The 21,392-nt window shown below is 40.2% G+C and overlaps 1 protein-coding gene across 1 annotated transcript in view; it reads left to right on the top strand.

Annotated features, from left to right (window-relative positions):
- Positions 1-21,392, top strand: part of WASL (WASP like actin nucleation promoting factor) — an 87,633-nt gene that overhangs the window by 61,396 nt on the left and 4,845 nt on the right. Inside the window, exons 9-10 of the mRNA XM_059711693.1 lie at positions 8,215-8,735; positions 18,337-18,445. Coding sequence (XP_059567676.1) covers positions 8,215-8,735; positions 18,337-18,445 — 630 coding nt within the window. The remainder of the gene's footprint in view (positions 1-8,214; positions 8,736-18,336; positions 18,446-21,392) is intronic.

Raw genomic sequence — 21,392 nt, 5'->3', positions numbered from 1 at the left:
GCACACATTAATGTGAACCTTCCTTAAGCAAATATTTGAGTTTATTCATAACTAGTTTGGCCCAGTGTACTAGGTTTTACATTATTTTGGTATAACAAAAAAGCTTGACAAAGTTTTGCTTATTATAAAGATGTCTTATGTTAAATTATGAAAATTCATACAGAATCTTCTGGCTATTCTATTTTAGAATAAAAATGTATGATTACCTAATATTTTACTTAATCTTAGAAGCCGTTAAAATTGTTTTTATTACAATACAGAACTATTAATTTAAATACAATCACTACCTAATCAATAAATTGTAAGGATACTCAGGATATAAATAACAAAAATATCTCTATTTATTTTTAAATACAAACTTTTTTCTTAAAAGGTATAAAATTTGTCTTTTGATACCTGAATGCACAAATAATTTGCAACCTTTTAAGATCAAAGCACCTTGTATTTTAGTTGTATCTTAATAATTATCACAATAAAATGCAAAGACAGTAACTCTAAATTTTCCAGTATGGCAATCATTTCTTTGCTACCTTATTTATTTGGTGCTGCTTTTCTTCTTTGTTTTTGCATACTCATAATAAAGTTTAGCAATGTGAAAGTTCTAGTTAATCAAATTATTCTTCTGAAGAATTTACCTGTCATTTTAACTTAGGTGTTTGACTTACGTGAATTTTTAACCAGTGATGTTCATTTAATCTTTCATTCATTCATTCATTCATATATTCAGTAAATATATACCACCACTAGTCTCAGGATACTAAAATATAAAGATACAGTCTGTCTCTGGCCTCAGAAATTTTATAGTCTAGTGTGGAAACAGATATGTAAACAGGTATTCAGTCATAATGACTATTGTGGAAACACAATGCTAGTTTCACTGAAACTAGTATGATGCTAATTTATCTTACTTTGTTAAATAATTACATTTCCAGTTTCTGTAGAGTTTTAATAAAACATTGTGAGCCACTGTACCATTGTTATAAATGCTCCCAGAGTAAGTCAGGGTTACTGTCAGTGTACAGATGATGGGAAGTCTTGAGGACCCTTGTGTGTTCCTTGACTCTTTTTGTTCACTGTTACCACAGACCCTCACCTTATACCACCAAATGGTTCTCAGGGTCTCTGAGCTCTCTGAATTTATAAGTATAAAGTATTGTTGACATTTATTAGACCACCCGTACTACAACCCTTTCACCTGAATTCCTGTAACTAAGAGTTTACTATATTAACTTGATTGGGTTTGTTTGTGTTTTTAAACTTTATTACTGCTTGTAATTTTAGCTGATTTTAAAACATTAAAATAAGCAAGGCTTTCCGTCAATTAAATGACCTAAAACAAACAAAAAAAGACACAGGTATTAAAAAAAAAACAAAACTGTTGTTAACAGAGTTATTTATTATCATACTCAAGAACCTAATTTCTAGTGTAGAACCCACGAAACAGTGGTTTTTATAGAAGATAAATTTTTTTAAAGGAAGAATAAATTGATATTTATTTTTATTAAGGAGATATTTTCTAAGCTGAGCAAATAATTTTAGAAGTATGAAAAAATTAGGGAAAAGTTTATGAGTTTTTCTGTAAAAATCTATTGAATCAAATGTCTTAAAACTTAATTTTGTAAAATTATTTAATCAGGATTATAAAAAGTTCTAGACTTGTGATTTCCAGTGTATCTTTCTTTGTGTTTATGTGCAATTGTCTGAAATCCATTAACTCGTAATAATCTTCTCTGTAGGTCCCCCACAATGGAGTGGTATGTATGTGGGATGTTATTTGACCCAGTGCACTAAATTATGCATGCTGTGGTGTGTTTATTTTCAGAGAAGCTAGAGTTCATTTACCTTGCCATCAAATCTAACATCCAGTGAGGTCTTTTGCCCTCTACTCAAACCAATGTTTTGGGCATATAGATGTTTAAAGTAAAAAGAAAATTTATTTCTATATGAGTCAGAGCTCATATTTTGTCCACAATTTAGATAACTTTATTGAAATTCTGTGGATTTTTTTTTAATCCCATTCCCACAGCACCACTGTTGTTTTGATTACTTACTAGAGGTCTGATGCATGAAATTCATGCAAGGGGCTCCACCCTCGCAGCCCCAGCTTTGTCCAGAAGGTTGTCTGGACTGTCATTCTGCTGTTCAGTCTAATTAGCAGATTAGCTCTTTATTATATAGGATTATACTTACTTTTAGTCATTGCTTTTTATACTTGGCATTATTTAATATCCTATGTCAAGCATACTTACATTTTTACATTTGTGGCGAGGAGGGAGGACTAAACATAAACTCACACTTAGTTTTGTAATTGCCTACTCAGAGTTATCAGTATTCTCATAAGTTTTAATTTGTGGTTAATAACATTTTTCTGAGTGTATGAGAGCAGTTCTTTAATGTTTTCCTGAGTTCTATAATACTGCATTTAAGTATTATAAATATCTAGAGAATTATCTACTAATTACTCTTAATATGAATATTTTTCTGAAACAAAGTATATTGACCTTCCTCAATAATGTACCATCAAGATAAGGTTTTTTTCTGTAAATATTAAAATTTTTTTCATTTTAATTAAGCTTTGATAATAATAGTTTTCATTTGATCTAAGAAATTTGTCATTCTCAGTCTAGTGTTTGTGATGACTCTTAGAGTTTTAGAAATTTGTAGGCCATCAGACTTTCTCATAGTGTTGTTGTGTGGTATCTGCTTAGCAGACATTTTTGTGCATATAAACCTAACTAACATTGGGCCAAGAATCAAATGTGAATTTAATTATTTAACTCACATTTTTACCTTGGCATGTGGCATGTTGTTTTCCTCACAAAAATATACACATTCCCATTATTTTCAAGTTAATAGAAATGCTGACCTTGTGCTATACCCAAAACTGGATGCAGCTGACCTTTTTCCACATAAATTAATTAAGGCTTCTTCCCTGAGCAATGATTTAGTGTCTATTTGAATGGGTATTAGCTGGATCTCAAATTATTATAATAAATGTACTTACTACAAGTTCTCTTTACTGAAGAAATTTATCATTTTACATATAAAAGATTATGGATGGAAATTCCTCAGTGAAACTATGAGAAATGGTTGACTAATACCTTGTATGGTAGAATAGAGTGGGTCCTTGATTAATAAACAACTAAAACATAAAAGTGCCAGTCTAGACAAATATCATTAGTATCCTATCTAATAATAGACAAACATGGCAATTGACCGTACCTTCGCTACGCCTCCCTTTGGCTAATCAGCGAGATATGCAAATTAACCCAACCAAGATGGCAGCTGGAAGCCACGCACCTGAAGCGAGCAGGAGGCTTGCTTGCTCCAGTGATGGAGGAGGCCAAGGTTCCCCGCATGCCATGGCCTGGCTCTGAGCTCTGAAAGCAACAAACTTTCAATTATAGAAGCTAAACAAACACAGGATACCTACTTTCAGCAGGCCGTGGCCTCAGAGCTGGAGCAAGCAGGAGCCCGGCTCTCAGCTCCAGTGACAGCAACAAAGTTTCAATTATAGAAGGTAAGTAAATCCCAGAATAAAAAAGAAAAAAAGGAGAGGCTGGGAGCTTCAGTTGCCGGCCAGCCTGAAAACGGCCCTCAGTCCCTCACCCAGACTGGCCAGGCACCCCAGTGGGGACCCTCACCCAGGCTGGCCAGGCACCCCAGTGGGACCCCCACACTGATCTGGGACACCCTTCAGGGCAAACCAGCCGGTCCCACCCGTTCACCAGGCCTCTATCATATATAGTAAAAGGGTAATATGCAAACTGACTCTAACAGCAGAAAGACTGGGAATGACTGGTCACTATGACACACACTGACCACCAGGGGGCAGACGCTCAATGCAGGAGCTGCCCTCTGGTGGACCTCTGCTCAGCCACAAGCCAGGCTGATGGCTGCCAGTACAGCGGTGGTGGTGGGAACCTCTTCTGCCTCCTCAGCAGCGCTAAGGATGTCCGACTGCAGCTTAGGTCCACTCCCTGCTGGCAAGTGGACATCCCCTGAGGGCTGCCAGGCTGCCAGAGGGATGTCTGATTGCCAGCTTAGGCCCAATCCCCCCGGGGAGCAGGCCTAAGCCAGCAGGTGGTCATCCCCCGAGGGGTCCCAGACTGCGAGAGGGCACAGGCCGGGCTGAGGAACCTCCTCCTCCTGCTCCCCGCGCCCCCCCCCCCAGTACACAAATTTTGTGCACCGGGCCTCTAGTTTGAAATAAAAATCTTAAATTAGTTAAAATGAAATCTTTGTATCTGCTTGAATGATTATATGTATTGGCTTATTCAGGGAGTATACATAATACATACATACCATGTATCCTATTGGTTTCGCCCTTTTATACAAAATATGTTAGGTCTCCTTGCTTTGGATCTGGTCAGAAAATTGGGCATATCTTAGCTCTGCAGCCCTTATGCCTTGAGTGCAAATCATAGGAGCCTACATCTGTGATGGCCTACATCTAAGTAGGATAACACTCCTATTTTCAGCTGTATATTATTTTTAGTTATAAAAGTTTGTATGCCAGGTGACAGTACCCTTGTGTATATTGGCCTTTCTGCATATTTCATTGAATGTTTATGATTATATTTGATAGCATATTTTTATAGCTTATTTCCCATGAATGTTCCAAATTAAACTGGAAGATGCCATTTCATTTCCTTTGAAGTGAGTCTTTTTTCTCTTTGGTACCTTTGCATTATCGTTATCTGTAATTAAGGTAGGTAATTGTATTCTTGTAAATCAAGCATGTCAAACTAAAAGGCTAACACGAGACAAATAAGATTTAAGTTTATGTGGGCCGCAAAAAAAAAACAAAAGTTTCAATTTTCATAGAAACGTAAGTTTATTTCGATAGAGACATGCTGAATACAAAGGGCTTAAGTAAATGAGTAATCATTAAGATAAAATAATAGAACGTTTTAATAAAAATTAATATTTTTCTTGAACATTAACAGACACTGAATAACTGCACAAATTAAATAAGCATAACGCAAATAAACCTATTTTTCTTGTTCTCCAAAAGCGAAATATTTCCTGTTGTGCACACCAAAAAAGTCAGTACAAGACTAATGACATGGCAATTGCCTGCTAAAATATTCGCTGCTGGTATTAGTGGAGAGAAATGGTGCGCCTGCACGTAAGGCATGTAAGGGAAATGAATGCAACACGATTATAGTAATCAGTCATTAGCAAACGTTGTAGTTCGTTATTAATAATTATGTATAACAGGATATTGTAAAAATTAATTTACAAAATTGTTATTAAAACGTTTCTTACATACCATTATATTGGCTGGGCTGCAAAAATATTAGTTGTGGGCCGTGGACCGCAAATTTGACATGCTTGGTTTAAATTATAGAAGTATCCAGCAATTATATATTAGAATTTGTATCAATAAATATAAATAGCTATTATGAATTCTAAGATTTCTCTACTCCTAAAAATAGTTAATTTTTGTATTAACTTTTAAAAGTGAGTGGAGAAAAAATGTTCGTTATTATATAAATATGTGTATACTGTTGGTAAAATCATATCTCTAGAAATGTCATAAATTTATACTTTGAATTGATTTATCTATTATATTTTATATTTTTACTTCATATAATAAGAGTAAAAATATTACTACCAGAATAATGTTAATATTTTATTAATAGCTTTTATTTTGTATCATGTAGAAATTTTCAAGTTAATTTGTTAATAGTTCTTGTCTCCTGAATAAGTAATTGAACATTTCAGCCGAGCAGCCAACCTCCGTAAGGCCATCACTAGAATCACTGACCATCTTTTAGAAAATACAGGACATTATGTATGTTTTATATTATCCTATACTAATAAAAGAGAAAAATGGTAATTGGCGTACGACCGATACCTTTTTCATTGGCTAATCAGTGAGATATGCAAATTAACTGTCAGCCAAGATGGCGGCTGGCAGCCAGGCAGCTGAGAACAGGAGGCTTGGTTGCCCCAGCGATGGAGAAAGCCAAGGATCCCCGCAGCTGTGGGGCTCTGAGCTCCTGAAGCAACAACTCCAAAAGATACAATGTTTCAATTACAGAAGCTAAAAGATGGCGGTTAATTTGCATACTCAGGCTCCAAGCAGAGCGAAGCCAAACAGCCCTGAAGCAGCAGGGCAGAGAGGCCTCAGGGCCTGGGATCAGCAGAGTCAAGAGGCCTCCCGGCCCCACGATCAGCGGAGCCGAGAGGCTTCCCGCCCTGAGATCAGCGGAGGCCAGAGTCGGCCCAGCCCCACGATCAGCAGAGCCTAGAGGCCCCCAGCCCCGGTTATCATCCGAGCCGAGAGGCCTCCCGGCCCCGCGATCAGCGGAGTCGGAGGCCCCGCGATCAGTGGATCCGAGAGGCCTCCCTGCCCCAGTGATCAGTGGAGTTGAGAGGCCTCCCGGCCCGGTGATCAGTGGATCGGAGAGGCCTCCCAGCCCAGGTGATAAGCGGAGTCGAGAGGCCTCCTGGCCCAGGTGATCAGCAGAGCCGAGAGGCCTCCCGGCCCGCGATCAGCGAAGTCGGAGGCCCCGAGATCAGCGGAGCCGAGAGGCCTCCCAGCCCAGGTGATCAGCAGAGTCGAGAGGCCTCCCAGCCCCGGTGATCAGCGGAGTCCAGAGGCCTCCCGGCCCCGGTGATCAGCCGAGAGGCCTCCCGGCCCACTTCTGGCCCCGCGATCAGCAGAGTCGGAGGCCCCGCGTTCAGCGGAGCCAAGAGGCCTCCCAGCCCCGGTGATCAGCGGAGTCCAGAGGCCTCCCGGACCCATGATCAGCAGAGCCGAGAGGCCTCCCAGCCAGGTTATCAACAGCCGGGATTCCTCCTGGCTAGAGATCAGCGGAGCCGAGAGGCCTCCAGGCCCCAGTTATCAGCGGAGCTGAGAGGCCTACAGGCCATGGTTATCAGCAGCCGAGAGGCCTCCAGGCCAGGGATCAGGGGAGCTGAGAGGCGTCCTGGCCCTGGGATCAGCAGAGCAGCGAGGCCTCCCAGCACCGGGATCAGTGTGACAGGGTGCGGAGCCCCAACCCTCTGATCGGCCCTGCTCTGTGTGTGACAGGGTACAGAGCCCCAACCCCCCTGATGGGCCCTGCTCTGTGCATGACAGGAGTGGCGCTGCAACCTCCCTATGGACCCTGCCTTGAGTGTGACAGGGGGCGGTGCCCCAACCCCCCAATCGGCCCTACCCTGAGTGTGACTGAGGGTGGCATCGCAACCTCCCAATCCGCCCTGCTCTGTGCATGACAGGGGGCGGTGCCCCAACTCCCCAATTGGCCCTGCTCTGAGCCCGACCAGGGGCTGCACCTAGGGATTGGGCCTGCCCTCTGCCACCCGGGAGCAGGCCTAAGCCAGCAGGTCATTATCTCCTGATGGGTCCCAGACTGTGAGAGGGCACAGGCCAGGCTGAGGGACCTCCTCTCCCAACCCCGAGTGCACAAATTTTTGTGCACCGGGCCTCTAGTTATAGTATATTCGGTTATTCATTATTTTATATTATATACTATCTATGTATTGTTATGTAGTCTTTATATGGGGTGTCCCAAAGAAATGTATGCACACACTGAGTAATTATAAAGGCAGTGTTTATTAAAATACATTTTGCTTTCAAAATTGAGCTATCAGCTATTAAAAAGTGTATATACATTTTTGGGGGACCCAAAATAGAAAATATAGGACATAAGTGCAATTGTAAATTAGATAGCAAACGTTTACATTTTAAAAGAAAAAGCATTATATTTGGCTTCAGCTCAGATTACTCTGAATGAATTCTAATGTTAGGCTACATTAACTATATAATTCTGAATGTGAATTGATTTTATAAAACAACTAAGTATATACTTGATTCTTTAGAGGGAGAACGTATCCATTAATTTTTATTAAAATGTAAAATAATACTATTGACAAATATTTAACTCTGTTGTTTATTTTGTTACTTTATTTTAAAAAATGTTTATTGTCTTTCAGAAGTGGTACTGGTTCCTAAAAACTACATTTTACTTTTTTAGCTAATATTTTTTTAAGAAACAACAGGAAGGTGATCTTTAAGTTGAATATTCCTAAATAGAATTGTAAGATACCATCTGTGGTCTGATACCTTTATAAAATAAAAAACAAAGATGAGTGCTTTTTTTATCTTACATAATTTTTTAAATATATATTAAAATAAGTGACTTTCTCACTGACATTTATGGGGGGGAAACATGATTTCTTTTTTTGTTTTTATTTCAGCACCACCACCTCCTCCACCATCAAGGGGAGGGCCTCCTCCACCGCCTCCCCCTCCACATAGCTCAGGCCCTCCTCCTCCTCCTGCCAGAGGAAGAGGCGCTCCTCCTCCACCACCTTCAAGAGCTCCCACAGCTGCACCTCCACCGCCACCTCCATCCAGGCCAGGTGTAGGAGTCCCTCCACCGCCGCCAAATAGGATGTATCCTCCGCCACCTCCAGCCCTTCCCTCCTCAGCACCTTCAGGGCCTCCGCCGCCTCCTCCACCTCTGTCTGTGGCAGGGTCAGCAGCACCGCCCCCACCGCCTCCACCGCCGCCGCCACCCGGGCCACCACCTCCCCCTGGCCTCCCTTCTGATGGTGACCATCAAATTCCAAATCCTTCAGGAAACAAAGCAGCTCTTTTAGATCAAATCAGAGAGGGTGCTCAGCTAAAAAAAGTGGAGCAGAACAGTCGACCGGTGTCTTGCTCTGGGAGGGATGCACTTTTAGACCAGATCCGACAGGGTATTCAACTGAAATCTGTAAGTAAGCTGTTCTTTTCATATTAGACTATCATTATGGATTTTTAAAGTAATTTGTAAGACATCCTTGAAAAGTATTTTTTAATTTTTTCTCTTGGTATTCATTTTTTAAACTATGAATTTCTGATATTTTTATATACCATAAAATGCATAAATTATACCTATACTTCTGTAACTGGTACTTCTGTATCTAAATATCACCCCAGAAAATTCTCTCATGTCTCTTCCCAGTTAGTCTTCCTCCTCAAATGAATCACTGATTTGGTGTCTGTCACCAATGATGAGTTTTTCCTATTCTTGAACTTCATAAAAATGGAAATTTACAGTATGTTTACAGTTCATTTTTTTAGACTTTACTTTTAAATAAAAGGTACTTTAGAGAAAAGTCTTTACTAAAGTATGGAGAAATAAAATAGCCCTACTTGAAATCAATTTTGATTTACCTAGGTAAATTCAAATCACTAACTTTGTGAAAACAAAAGCATACTAAAGTTTCTGTAGCTATAAATTTAGTTGAGTATTGAATCCACTCCACAGAAAATTGAAAGAGTTCTAATAGACTTTTCTGACATGATAGCAGATAATTTTGAATTCTCTGAATTGAATGAGGTGATCATTTTATTTTCTAGAGCAGAGATTTGGCAAATTTTTCCTTTAAAGGACCATATAGTAAATATTTTAGGCTTGTAGGCCATACGGTCTCTGTCACGACTACTCAGCTCTGCTATTGAACCACAAAAGGGGCAGCCAGACACGTATACTTCAAAAACAGCCACCAACAGTACATAAATGAGAAGGCATGATTGTGTTCTGTAAAACTCATGGACACTGAAAGTTGACTTTCATATCATTCCATATCATTTCAAATGTCACAAGTATTCTTTTGATTTTCTTTCAACCATTTAAAAATGTAAATGTTGTTCTTAGCTTTAAAATTATACAAAAACGGAAGACAGGCTAGATTTGGCAAATGGACAATAGCTTGCTGACCTCTGCCTATATTCGGAACTTCCTTCTGGGTCTATACGTGTAATCTCTCGGGCTGGTAATTGATGTAGAATTTTCTATACAATAAGTGGCGATGTAAGAAGATTTTAACTGAAGATTATTTTGGAATATAGAAAATTATGGTAACTTTCTCAAAAGAGAATGATGCATAGGGAACATACTGATTGAATGAAACATTAGCATAGCACAGATTTAAGAAACTTCTGATTTCTCAAATATATCTGGGTCTTCTGTTGCTGATACTTATATCAGCTTGTGAGCAACCATCTCTGCTCCCTCTTGCCATTTAGTTCAGACTAAAGGTTCCTCAGGAGCAATTTAAGAACTTTGAATAGTTGTTAGTGGGGAGAATTAGTGTCAAAATGACCACAGCCCAGGTGAATAGCAGGTTTTATGTAATAGAGTTGTTTAGTTTCTGATTTTACCTTGTAACCTATGCTAGTTCCTGGGTGGGTCTCACTCCCATCTCCTACTCCTAACCTTTTATTTCCTCTCATCTTTAAAACCAGCTTTTGTTTTTTTCACTCATTTAGTGAAAGTAAGGTGTTGATTTTTATGTACAATTGTGTCCTCTTCTTAATTTAACAGCTGGTGAGATATATTTCCTAATTTCTTCCCCCATCTACTTTTTCTATCACCACCACCAAAAAAACCCCACAACCCTATAAATTGTTCTCTAAATTTCTTTGTAGAAAGACATGTTTTTTTTTTCTAAATGTAGAATAGTAGGCTATTTTTATACTAAATGATCACTTTCCTTTTGAATGTATTTGGAGCATTTTCTCTTTTAAAAAAAAATTTATTGATTGATTTTTAGAGACAGAAGAAGGGAGCAAAAGAAACATTGATTTGTTATCCCACCTATTTATGCATTCATTGGTTGCTTCTTGTATGTGCCCTGACCAGAGATCAAACCCACAACCTTTATGTACTGAAACGATGCTCTAACCAACTGAGCTACTAGGCAAGGCAGGAGTATTTTTGTGATGTGCATAATCAGTGAATTATTGGCATGTTATACATGTGATTTGAGTCCATAATTTTACTTCATATAAAAAAAAATAACCAATCTGGCTATGTTTCTTTAAATATTCTATATAAATCATCAATTTGGTATGTGAATATGATTAATATAAAACCACAGATTTAATTAAAATGTTGGCAGGAAGTGTATAGGTATTTATTTACATACATTTTGAATTCTGTGTTCATAGTACCTCAGAGAGCATCATGTCCAAGAAAGTGCTTTAAAAACAGTGTTTGCCGAGACCGGTTTGGCTCAGTGGATAGAGCGTCAGCCTGCGGGCTGGGGGGTCCCGGGTTCGGTTCCGGTCAAGGGCATGTACCTGGGTTGCGGGCACATCCCCAGTGGGAGATGTGCAGGAGGCAGCTGATCGATGTTTCTCTCCCATCGATGTTTCTAACTCTCTATCTCTCTCCCTTCCTCTCTGTAAAAAAATCAATAAAATATATTTTTTAAAAAAAACAGTGTTTATGACAGTGCTGTGCTCCTGTACTGTTCTCTGCTTTATGTTATCAGATTGCTCAAAGGAAGTCAGAATGATTCTCCTTGCTACTGTTACGCTTCTTGTAGCACCCTTGTTCTGCAATTCAGAGTTCTGAAACTATTTGTTATTTTTTTCATTTGTGTTTTTTCTGTACCAGAAATACTTAATATACAGTCTCTGAAAACCTAAATACTAATGAATGAGTCTGTATCTTGTGGGGAACTAGTTTGAATATTTTTTCTTTATTTTTTCCCCCTACACTCTGCCACCTCTACCCACGCCCCTCACCTTGCAATCACCACACTATTGTTTGTGTCCATAAGGTCTTTCTCTTTTTTTCCCTTTTTTTTGTTTAATCCCTCCCCCTCCCTGCAGAGCTGTCAGCCTGATCTCTGTTTATGAGATTGCCTCTATTTTGCTTGTTAGTTCAGTTTGTTCATTAGATTCTACATACGATTGAAATCATATGGTACTTGTCTTTCTCTGGCTTATTTCACTTAGCATAAAGTTGTCCAAGTTCACCCATGCTATTGCAATGGGTAAAATTTTCTTTTCTTGGCCAAGTAATATTCCATTTGTAAATGTACCAGGGCTGTTACCCAGTCATCTCTTGGTGGATACTTAGGCAGCTTCCAGATCTTGGCTGTTGTAGATAACAATGCAGTGAGTATTGGGGTGCATATATTCTTTCAAATTAGTGTTTCAGGTTTCTTCGGATAACTTTCCAGAAGTGGAATCACTGGGTTATAAGCAGGTCCATTTTTAATTTTTGAGGTAACTCCATACTGCTTTCCATAGTGGCTGCACCAATCCCAACAATAGTGCACAGGGATTCAATATATCCTCACTGCTACTTGTTTGTTCGTTTATTAAAAGCCATTCTGACTGGTATGAGCTGATATCTCATTGTGATTTTAATTTGCATTTCTCTGGTGATTAGTGACATTGCGTATCTTTTCATATGTCTGTTGGCCATTTGTATGTCCTCTTTGGAGAACTGTCTATTCAGGACTTTGCCCATTTTTAATTGGATTGCTTTTTTTATGTTGAGTTTTATAAGTTATTTATAAGATCTACTAGAGGCCTGATGCACAAAGATTCGTGCAAGAATAGGTCTTCCTTCCCCTGGCTGCCGGCGCTGCCTTTGCTCCGGCCCAGAGCTGCCTTCTGCCTACGCGCACTGCCCAGATGCCCGGAGGGACTGGGGTTGGGCGGAATGCCTGTGTCGTCACCATGACGATGACACAAGGGTCCTGGCCTGGCCACCGCCATCTTTGTTGGGTCAATTTGCATATTATCTCCTTATTGGCTGTGGGCACCACCATCTTTGTTGCAAAGTGATGGTCAATTTGCATATTCTGTCTTTATTAGATAGGATAAGATCTATCAGGAAATATGTTCTCCCATTCAGTGGGTTGTCTCTTTATTTTGTTGATGGTTCCCTTTGCTTTGCAAAAACTTTTTAGTTTAATATAGTCCCATTTGTTCATTTTTCCTTTTGTTTCCCATGTCCAAGGAGTTGTATCAGAAAAAATATTGCTACAAGAAATGTCTGAGATTTTTACTATGTTTTCTTCTAGGATTTTTACAGTTTTTAGTCTAACATTTTAAGTCTTTATTCCATTTTGAATTTATTCTTGTGTGTGTTATAAGAAGGTGGTATAGTTTTCTTTGTTTTTTCTTTTGCACATATCTGTCCAATTTCCCCAACACCACTTATTGAATAAACATCTTTAAGCCACTGTATATGTTTTTGCCTCCTTTGTCAAATATTGACAGTAAAGGAGTGGGTTTATTTCAGGGCTCTCTATTCTGTTCCATTGATCTACATGTCTATTTTTATGCCAGTACCATGCAGTTTTTATTGCTATGGCATTGTAGTATAGTTTGATAATAGGTAGTGTGATTCCTCCAACTTTGTTCTTCTTTTTCATGATAGCTATTGCTAGGTCTTTTGTGGTTTCATATAAATTTTTGGAATATTTCTTCTAGTTTTGTTGAACATGTCATTGGTATCTTGATAGGAATTGTGTTGAATCTATAGATTGCTTTGGGTAGTATGGACATTTTAATGATGTTAATTCTTCTTATCTATGAACATTGTATATCCTTCCATTTATTTGTATCTTCTTCAGTTCTTAATTCAGTGTCTTACAATTTTTCGAGTACAGGTCTTTTACATCCTTGGTTAAAATTATTCCTAGGTATTTTATTTTTTTTGAAGCAATTGTGAATGGAATTGTTATTTTAGTTTCCCTTTCTGATAGTTCGCTATTGGTGTATAAAAGTCCAACTGACTTATTTGGTATCCTGCTAGTTTACTGAATTCATTTATCAGTTCTAGTAGGTTTTTGGTGGATATCTTTAGGGTTATCTGTATACAGTATCATGTCATTGGCAAATAGTAAGTTTTACTTCTTCCTTTTTTATTTGGATGCCTTTTATTTCTTCTTCTCTGATTGCTGTGGGTAAGACTTCCAGTACTATCCTATCTAATAAAAGAGAAACATGGTAATTAGCGTACGACCGCTACCCATCCCATTGGCTAATCAGGGCGATATGCAAATTAACTGCCAGCCAAGAATGCGGCCGGCAGCCAGGCAGCTGGAAAGCGAACATGAGGCTTGCTTGCTTCAGTGACAGAGGACTCCAACGTTCCCCGCCTGCTGCTGCCGGCCTCTGAGCTGCAACTCTAAGCAACTATGTTAAAAATATAGAAGCTAAACAAAACCCCAGAAACGTGCTTTAGTCACCAGGCTTCAGCCAGCAGAATCACAACATTGTTTCAAATACAGAAGGTAAACAAAGGCCAGATACCTGCTTTCAGCAGCGGAGGCCTAAGAGCTGGAGCCTCAGAGCTAAAGCTGGCCCAGAATAAAAAAAAAAAAAAGGAAAGGAAAAAAATAACGGTTGGGAGCTTCAGTCACCCACAAGCCTGAAAACAGCCCTCAGCCCCTCACCCAGACTGGCCAGGCACCCCAGTGGGGACCCCCACCCTGATCCAGGACACCCTTCAGGGCAAACCAGCCGGCCCCCACCCATGCACCAGGCCTCAATCCTATATAGTAAAAGGGTAATATGCCTCCCAGCACCAGGATAAGCGGAGCCGTGAGGCCTCCTGGCACCGGGATCAGCGTGACAGGGGGCAGCACCCAAACCCCCTGATCGCCCTGCGGCTCTGTGTGTGACAGGGGGCGGGGCCACAACCTCCCTATCTGCCCTGCTCTGTGTGTGACAGGGTGCGGCGCCCCAACCCCCCCTACACGGGCCCTGCTTTGTGTGTGACAGGTTAGAGCAGCCATGGGCAAACTACGGCCCGCGGGCCGGATCCAGCCCGTTCAGCTCTTCTGTCCGGCCCGCGGAGCCGAAAGAACTGAGGGTTCTCTTGCTCTCCCCTCCGCTCCTTCACCAGCAGCAGTGTTAACATGTATTAGTTCACACAAACACTCCGTCCATGCTTTTGTTCCGGCCCTCCGGTCCAGTTTAAGAACCCGTTGTGGCCCTCGAGTCAAAAAGTTTGCCCACCCCTGGGGTAGAGCCATAACCTCCCCATCGGCCCTGCCCTGAGTGTGAGAGTGGCGGCGCCCCAACCCCCTGATCCGCCCTGCTCTGTGGGTGATAGAACACAGCGCCCCAACCCCCTGATCCGCCCTGCTCTGTGCGTGACGGGGGCGGGCTCCCCAACCCCCTGATCGACCCTGCTCTGTGTGTGACAGGGTACGGAGCCCCAACCCCCCAATCGGCCCTACCCTGAGCGTGACTGAGGGTGGCATCGCCACCTCCCGATCCGCCCTGCTCTGTGCATGACAGGGGCGGTGCCCCAACTCCCCAATCAGCCCTGCTCTGAGCCCGACCAGGGGCTGCACCTAGGGATTTGGCCTGCCCTCTGCCACCCGGGAGCGGGCCTAAGCCAGCAGGTCGTTATCTCCCGAGGTGTCCCAGACTGCGAGAGGGCACAGGCCGGGCTGAGGGACCCCCTCCCCCCCCCAGTGCACAAATTTTTGTGCACCGGGCCTCTAGTCTATATATATAAAAGCCAAAGGACCAGAACGACTGGTTGACTAGTCGCTATGATGCGCACTGACCACCAGGGCAGACACTCAACACAGGAGCTGCCCCCTAGTGGTCAGTGTGCTCCAACGGCCAGCCAACCTCCCCCTGTCCCTCCCCCTCAGCCAGCAAACCTCCCACGGTCCCTCCCCCTTGCTGGCCTGGCCCTAGCCAGCAGCCAGCAGGCCTCAAGGCCCTGGCTGGCCCAGCCTCAATCGGGACTGGGCGAGGCGGCTCCAATAGGCCCTGATCGCTAGCCAGGCCTAGGGACCCCATCCATGCAATAATTTTGTGCACCAGGCCTCTAGTGTTGAATAAGAGTGGTGAAAGCATACATTCCCTGTCTTGTTCCTGATTTCAAGGGGAAACTTGTAGTTTTTGCCCATTTTGTATGATGCTGGCTGTGACTTGGTTATATATGGCCTTTATTACATTGAGGTATGTTTCCTCTATTCCCACTTAGCTGAGAGTTTTTATCATAAATGAATGCTAGATTTTATCAAATGTTTTTTCTATATCTATTGATATGATTATGTAGTTTTTATCTTCCATTTTGTTTATGTTGTGTATCATGTTTATTGATTTCTGAATATTGTACCAACCTTGCATCCCCAAAATAAATCCCACTTGATCATGGTATAGGGTCTTTTTAATATATTGCTGGGTTTGGTTACTAATATTTGTTGAGGATTTTAGCTTCTGTGTTTATCAGGGATATTGGCTTATAATTTTCTTCTTTTGCAGTGTCTTTATCTGGTTTTCGAATTAGGATAATGCTGGTCTTGTAAAATGAGCTTGGGAATCTTCCCTTCTCTTGAATATTTGGAATAGTTTTAGAAGGCTAAGTGTTAGTTCTTCTCTGAAGATTTGATAAAATTCGCCTGTGAAGCCATCCAGGATGTTCAGAGCTTTTGTTTATTGCGAGGTTTTTTTTTTAATTACTGCTTTGATTTCACTAGTTGTAATCTGTATACAGATTTTCTGATTCTTCCTGATTTAGTTTTGAAGATTATATGTTTCTAGGAATTCATCATATTTTCCAGATTGCCCAATATGTTGGCATATAGTTGTTCATAATATTTCATTACAGTCCTTTGTGTTTCTTTGGTGTCAGTTGTTACCTCTCTTAATTTCTGATTTCTGGTTTCATATCATTATGATCAGAGAGGATGCTTGACATGTTTTCAGTCTTCTTCTGTCAATTAAATTCATTTGATCTAGTGTGTCATTTAAGACCAGCATCTTCTTAATTTATTGTCTTTCTGGAAGACCTATCCATTGATACCAATGGATGTTAAAATCCCCTAATATGACTGTATTACTGTCAGTCTCTCCCTTAATAGCCATCAAGATTTGCTTTATATATTTAGGTGCTCCTTTGTTGGGTACAAAATGTTTACAAGGTTTATATCTTGTTGGATTGCTCCCTTTATCATTACATAGTGTCCTTCTTTGTCTCTTAAAGTCTATTTTATTAGATAGAAGTATTGCTACCCCAGCTTTTACGTCTTTCCACTTTTAACTATGTTCCTCTGTTTATTTGTTTCTCCTCCTCCCCCCCCCCCTCCTTCCCCCCCGTTTAATAATTTTTGTAATACTGATTTGGTGGTGGTAACCCCTTTGGCTTTTTCTTGTCTGGAAAGCTATTTCTCCTTCAATTTTTAATGATAGCCTTGCTGGGTAAAGTAGCCTTGGTTGTATGTACTTGCTTTTCATTACTTTGAATATTTCATGCCAATCTCTTCTGGCTGGAAATATTTCTGTTGAGAAATCAGCTGACAGTCTTAAGGGAGGGTTCCATATAGGTAACTAACTGCCTTTATCTTGCAACTTTTAAGATTCTTTGTCTTTAACCTTTGGCATTTTAATTATGATCTGTCTTGATGTGGGCCTTTTTTGAGTCCATCTTGTTCAGGACTTTGTACTTCTTGGACTATGTGACCAGGTTAGATAAGTTTTCTGTCATTATTTCTTCAAATAGGTTCTCATTTTCTTGCTCTCTTTTCCTTCTGGTACCCGTATTATGTTGTTACACTTCATGCTGTCCCAAGGTCCCTTAAACTTTCCTCATTTTTTTAAATTATTTTTTTCTATTTGTTGCTCAGATTGGGTCTTTTTTCGACCTTGTTGTCCAATTTGCTGATTCAATCCTCTGCTCCATCCCACCTGCTGTTTATTCCTTCCAATGGATTCTTTATTTCACATATTGCATTCTTAATTTCTGACTGCTTCCTTTTTTATGGTTTCTGTGTCCTTTTTCATACTTTTGAGCACCCTTATAATGATTGCTTTGAACTGTATATCTGATAAATTGCTTGCCTCCACTTCATTTAGCTCTTCTTCTGGAGTATTCTCTTATTTCATTTGGAGCTTGTGTTTTTATCTTCCCACTTTGGCTGCGTTTTTGTATTTGTTTCTATGTATTAGGTAGCTCTGCTATGCCTCCCAAGTCTTGGTAGGATGGCCTTATTTAGTAGGTATCTTGTGGGACCCTGCAGCAGTCTCCCTGATCCCCTGAGGTGATTGATTGCTCTAGAAATGTCCCTTGTGCATTTTATTGCACCTCCCCCCCATTGTAATTGAGACTTAATTGCTGTTGGCTTGTTCATGAACTCAATCCTCACACTGACTGACTGTGAGGCTCAACCACCAACACAGCATGCAAGCTGCTGTATAGTTTACAAAATGATGTTCCATTTTAGTTTCATCAGCTACAACTTTGTGTGCTGGAATAAACAGAAATAACCCAGCTGCAAGGGCAAGTGCTTTTCAAGAAAGAATTTGATTGTTAGTCAAAAATTGGAATTACATTGAATGGTTTATACATTAAGAAGGAGCAGAAATATGTCTTCAATAATTTTTTTAAGGTAGTAGCTTATTTCTTTTTAATTTAGTTAATCCTGTCCTGAGCTTGGTTTGTATTTTTATTTGTTTTTCTTTTAAAACAAGAACTGATTCTAAGAAAGTAAAACTTTTTAGAGACAAAATTTTTGCAAAGGATTTATTACTGAATTTTGCTAACTTTCTTTTTCAAGGTATCTGATGGCCAAGAGTCTACACCACCAACACCTGCACCCACTTCAGGAATTGTGGGGGCCTTAATGGAAGTGATGCAGAAAAGGAGCAAAGCCATTCATTCTTCAGGTACATTTGCATGTGTACATGTATATTTAATAAATTTGAATGCTTGAGTTCTATTTTTTGTTTGTTTGTTTTATGACTCAGTCTTTGCTAGATTTTCCCTGCTATTGAATAACTTATTGTTATGGATTCCAGGGAGTATTTTAAAAGTTGTCCGTCACTGCAACTAGTCTCTCTAAAGCTTAATGGATGTCAGAACACCACAGCCATAACTATAACTTGGAAGAACTACTTTGGAAAAATGGCAGTTTTGCTTCCTATACTGGGTAATTCTGACAGAATGCCTGGCAAACAACCTCTAAACAGTCTTGAGATTCCTGGATCTCGTTCTTAACATTCCTGTGACATAAAGAATTTAGGAAGTTTTCTTGATTTGTGAGAGTTTAGACTAAGAAATTAGATAATTTCACTGTTCCTGGAGTTTGCTAAAGAATCCTAGTGTGTGTTTTTCTTTTCCTTTTTTGTCATTTCCTTAATAGGTTTATATGAATAAACTACTACCAGTCCTGAGCTTATTAATAAATATTAATAAATATTGTAAATAAATATTGCTTTTTAAAAAGAGCAAGCATATGGGTTTTGCTGATATAGGAGTTGAGGTTTAGCTTCCCCAGCATGATCAGATCTTTGTTCTTATTCAATCTATTACTTATTCTCAATGGACCTCAATTTTCTTGTTTCATGGAGAGAATTCATAAATCCTATGACTGATGTGAAGATTAATTAAAATAAGATCCTTGAGCAACATTTGTTTTCCTTAAATTGGCATAATATTCCCATAATGTGTTAAAAGATAGGCTAATTTAGTCCACAGATATTTATTGTGGAATAATTATAAAATAAAAAAACAACAACAAAGATTCATGTTTTCATTCTAGTGAGAGAAAGACAATAAATAAAATAGAAAAAAACATAGCATGTTAAATTATGGTGTGTGTGTGTATATATATATATATATATATATATATATATATGTATGTATAAACTATGGAGAAGAGGGAGATACAGCAAGTTATATGCTATGGGAGGCAGTTTATTTTGCAATAGGGTGATGAGGCCTAGCTGAGGTGACAATTGAGAAAATACTAGAAGGAGTTCAGGGAGTGAACCATATAGAAAACTGGCAAAGTGTGCTCACGTGTCAGCCAGTACAAAGTTCCTGCAGTTGAGAAACAACAAAGGAGTCAGTATGACTAGAGCAAGGGTGGGAGGGGAAGAACACTGAGGAATGAAATGAGGTACAGTGGGGCCTTGACTTACGAGTTTAATTCGTTCCGTGACGGAGCTCGTAACTCAAATTACTCGTATGTCAAATCAACAGTGAACGACTCTCAAAAAACTAAAAATGGAACTCCCATTTGACCCTGTGATCCCACTTCTAGGGATATATCCCAAGAAACCAGAAACACCAATCAGAAAGGATATATGCACCCATATGTTCATAGCAGCACAATTCACCATAGCTAGGATCTGGAAACAGCCTAAGTGCCCATCAGTAGATGAATGGATTAGAAAACTGTGGTACATCTACGCGATGGAATACTATGCTGCTGTAAAAAAGAAGGAACTCTTACCATTTGCAACAGCATGGATGGAACTGGAGAGCATTATGCTAAGTGAAATAAGCCAGTCAATGAAGGAAAAATACCACATGATCTCACTCATTCATGGATAATAGAGACCATTATAAACTTTTGAACAATAATAGATACAGAGGCAGAGCAGCCTCAAACAGACTGTCAAACTGCAGCGGGAAGGCCGGGGAGGGGTGGGGGGCAGGAGGGAGGGGGGTAAGAGATCAACCAAAGGACTTGTATGCATGCATATAAGCATAACCAATGGACATAAGACACTGGGGGGTAGGGGAGGCCAGGGGATTGTCAAGGGCGGGGGGAAAAAAGGGACACATATGTAAAAAAAAAAAGAAAAGTTTAAAAACAAAACAAAACGGTGAACGAGTGAGACACGTGATGCTGGGCTGATGTTGTGGCGTTCACTGTGATGTTCGCTGCGGCAACTAGCGGTGGGGTAGCTGAAGCTGGCTCGTAACCCAAATTTTAGCTCTCAACTCAAAGCAAAAAATCGGCCGAGAGACGGCTCGTATCTCAAAAAACTTGTTAGTCGGGACACTCATATGTCAAGGCCCCACTGTAGTAGGGGGCCAGTAGTAAGGCTTTGGAGGCCGTGAATGTGATGGATGGTTCTTAACAGAGGAGTGGCAGTGATCCAAGCAAAAGACGATAGAGGTTTTAATCAGGTTGCTAGCATTAGTGAGAAGTAGTTGGACCTTCCTCATATTTAGAATGTGAAGATCACTGGGTTTGCTGATGGAATGAAAGTGAGGTTTGAAAAAAATCCCAAGTTTTGACCTGAAAACTGAAAGGGTGAAATTTGCATTAACAGAGGGAACAAAGATTTAGCAGAAGCAGCAGATTTGACAGGAAAGATTAGGAGTTTGGTTTTATACATATTAAATTTGAGATACTTATTTAAAAAGCAACTGTTGATATCAGTAGGCTTTTGGTTATCTGGGATTCAGGGGAGAGGTCTGGACTGTTAGTACAAATTTGCATGTCATTAAGATATACAAGGTATTTAAAGTTATGGAATTGGATGAGATCAGCAAAGAAGTGGAAGTAAATAGAGACGTCTCTAAGGTCTGGGGCTGGAGAATGTGCTGTATTAGAAGCCAGATGAAGAAATTTTTGGCCCTGGCTAGTGTGGCTCAGTTGGTTGGAGTGTCGCCTTGTGGCAGGTTAATTCCCATTTGGATACTTATAGGTGGCAATTGGTCAATGTTTCTCTTTCTCCCTCTCCCTCTCTATTAAAGAAAAGAGAGAGAGAAAATGTTTTTGAAGGAGGATAGACTAATCATTTGCGTCAGATGTGTCTGATAGGTCAATAAATTAGGAATAGGGAGTGAAGCTCTACCTCTAGCAGTGGTAGGTCG

Source organism: Myotis daubentonii, chromosome 10 (assembly GCF_963259705.1).
Source record: "Myotis daubentonii chromosome 10, mMyoDau2.1, whole genome shotgun sequence".
NCBI classification, from domain to species: Eukaryota; Metazoa; Chordata; class Mammalia; order Chiroptera; family Vespertilionidae; genus Myotis; species Myotis daubentonii.
This window is presented reverse-complemented; position numbering and strand designations above follow the sequence as displayed.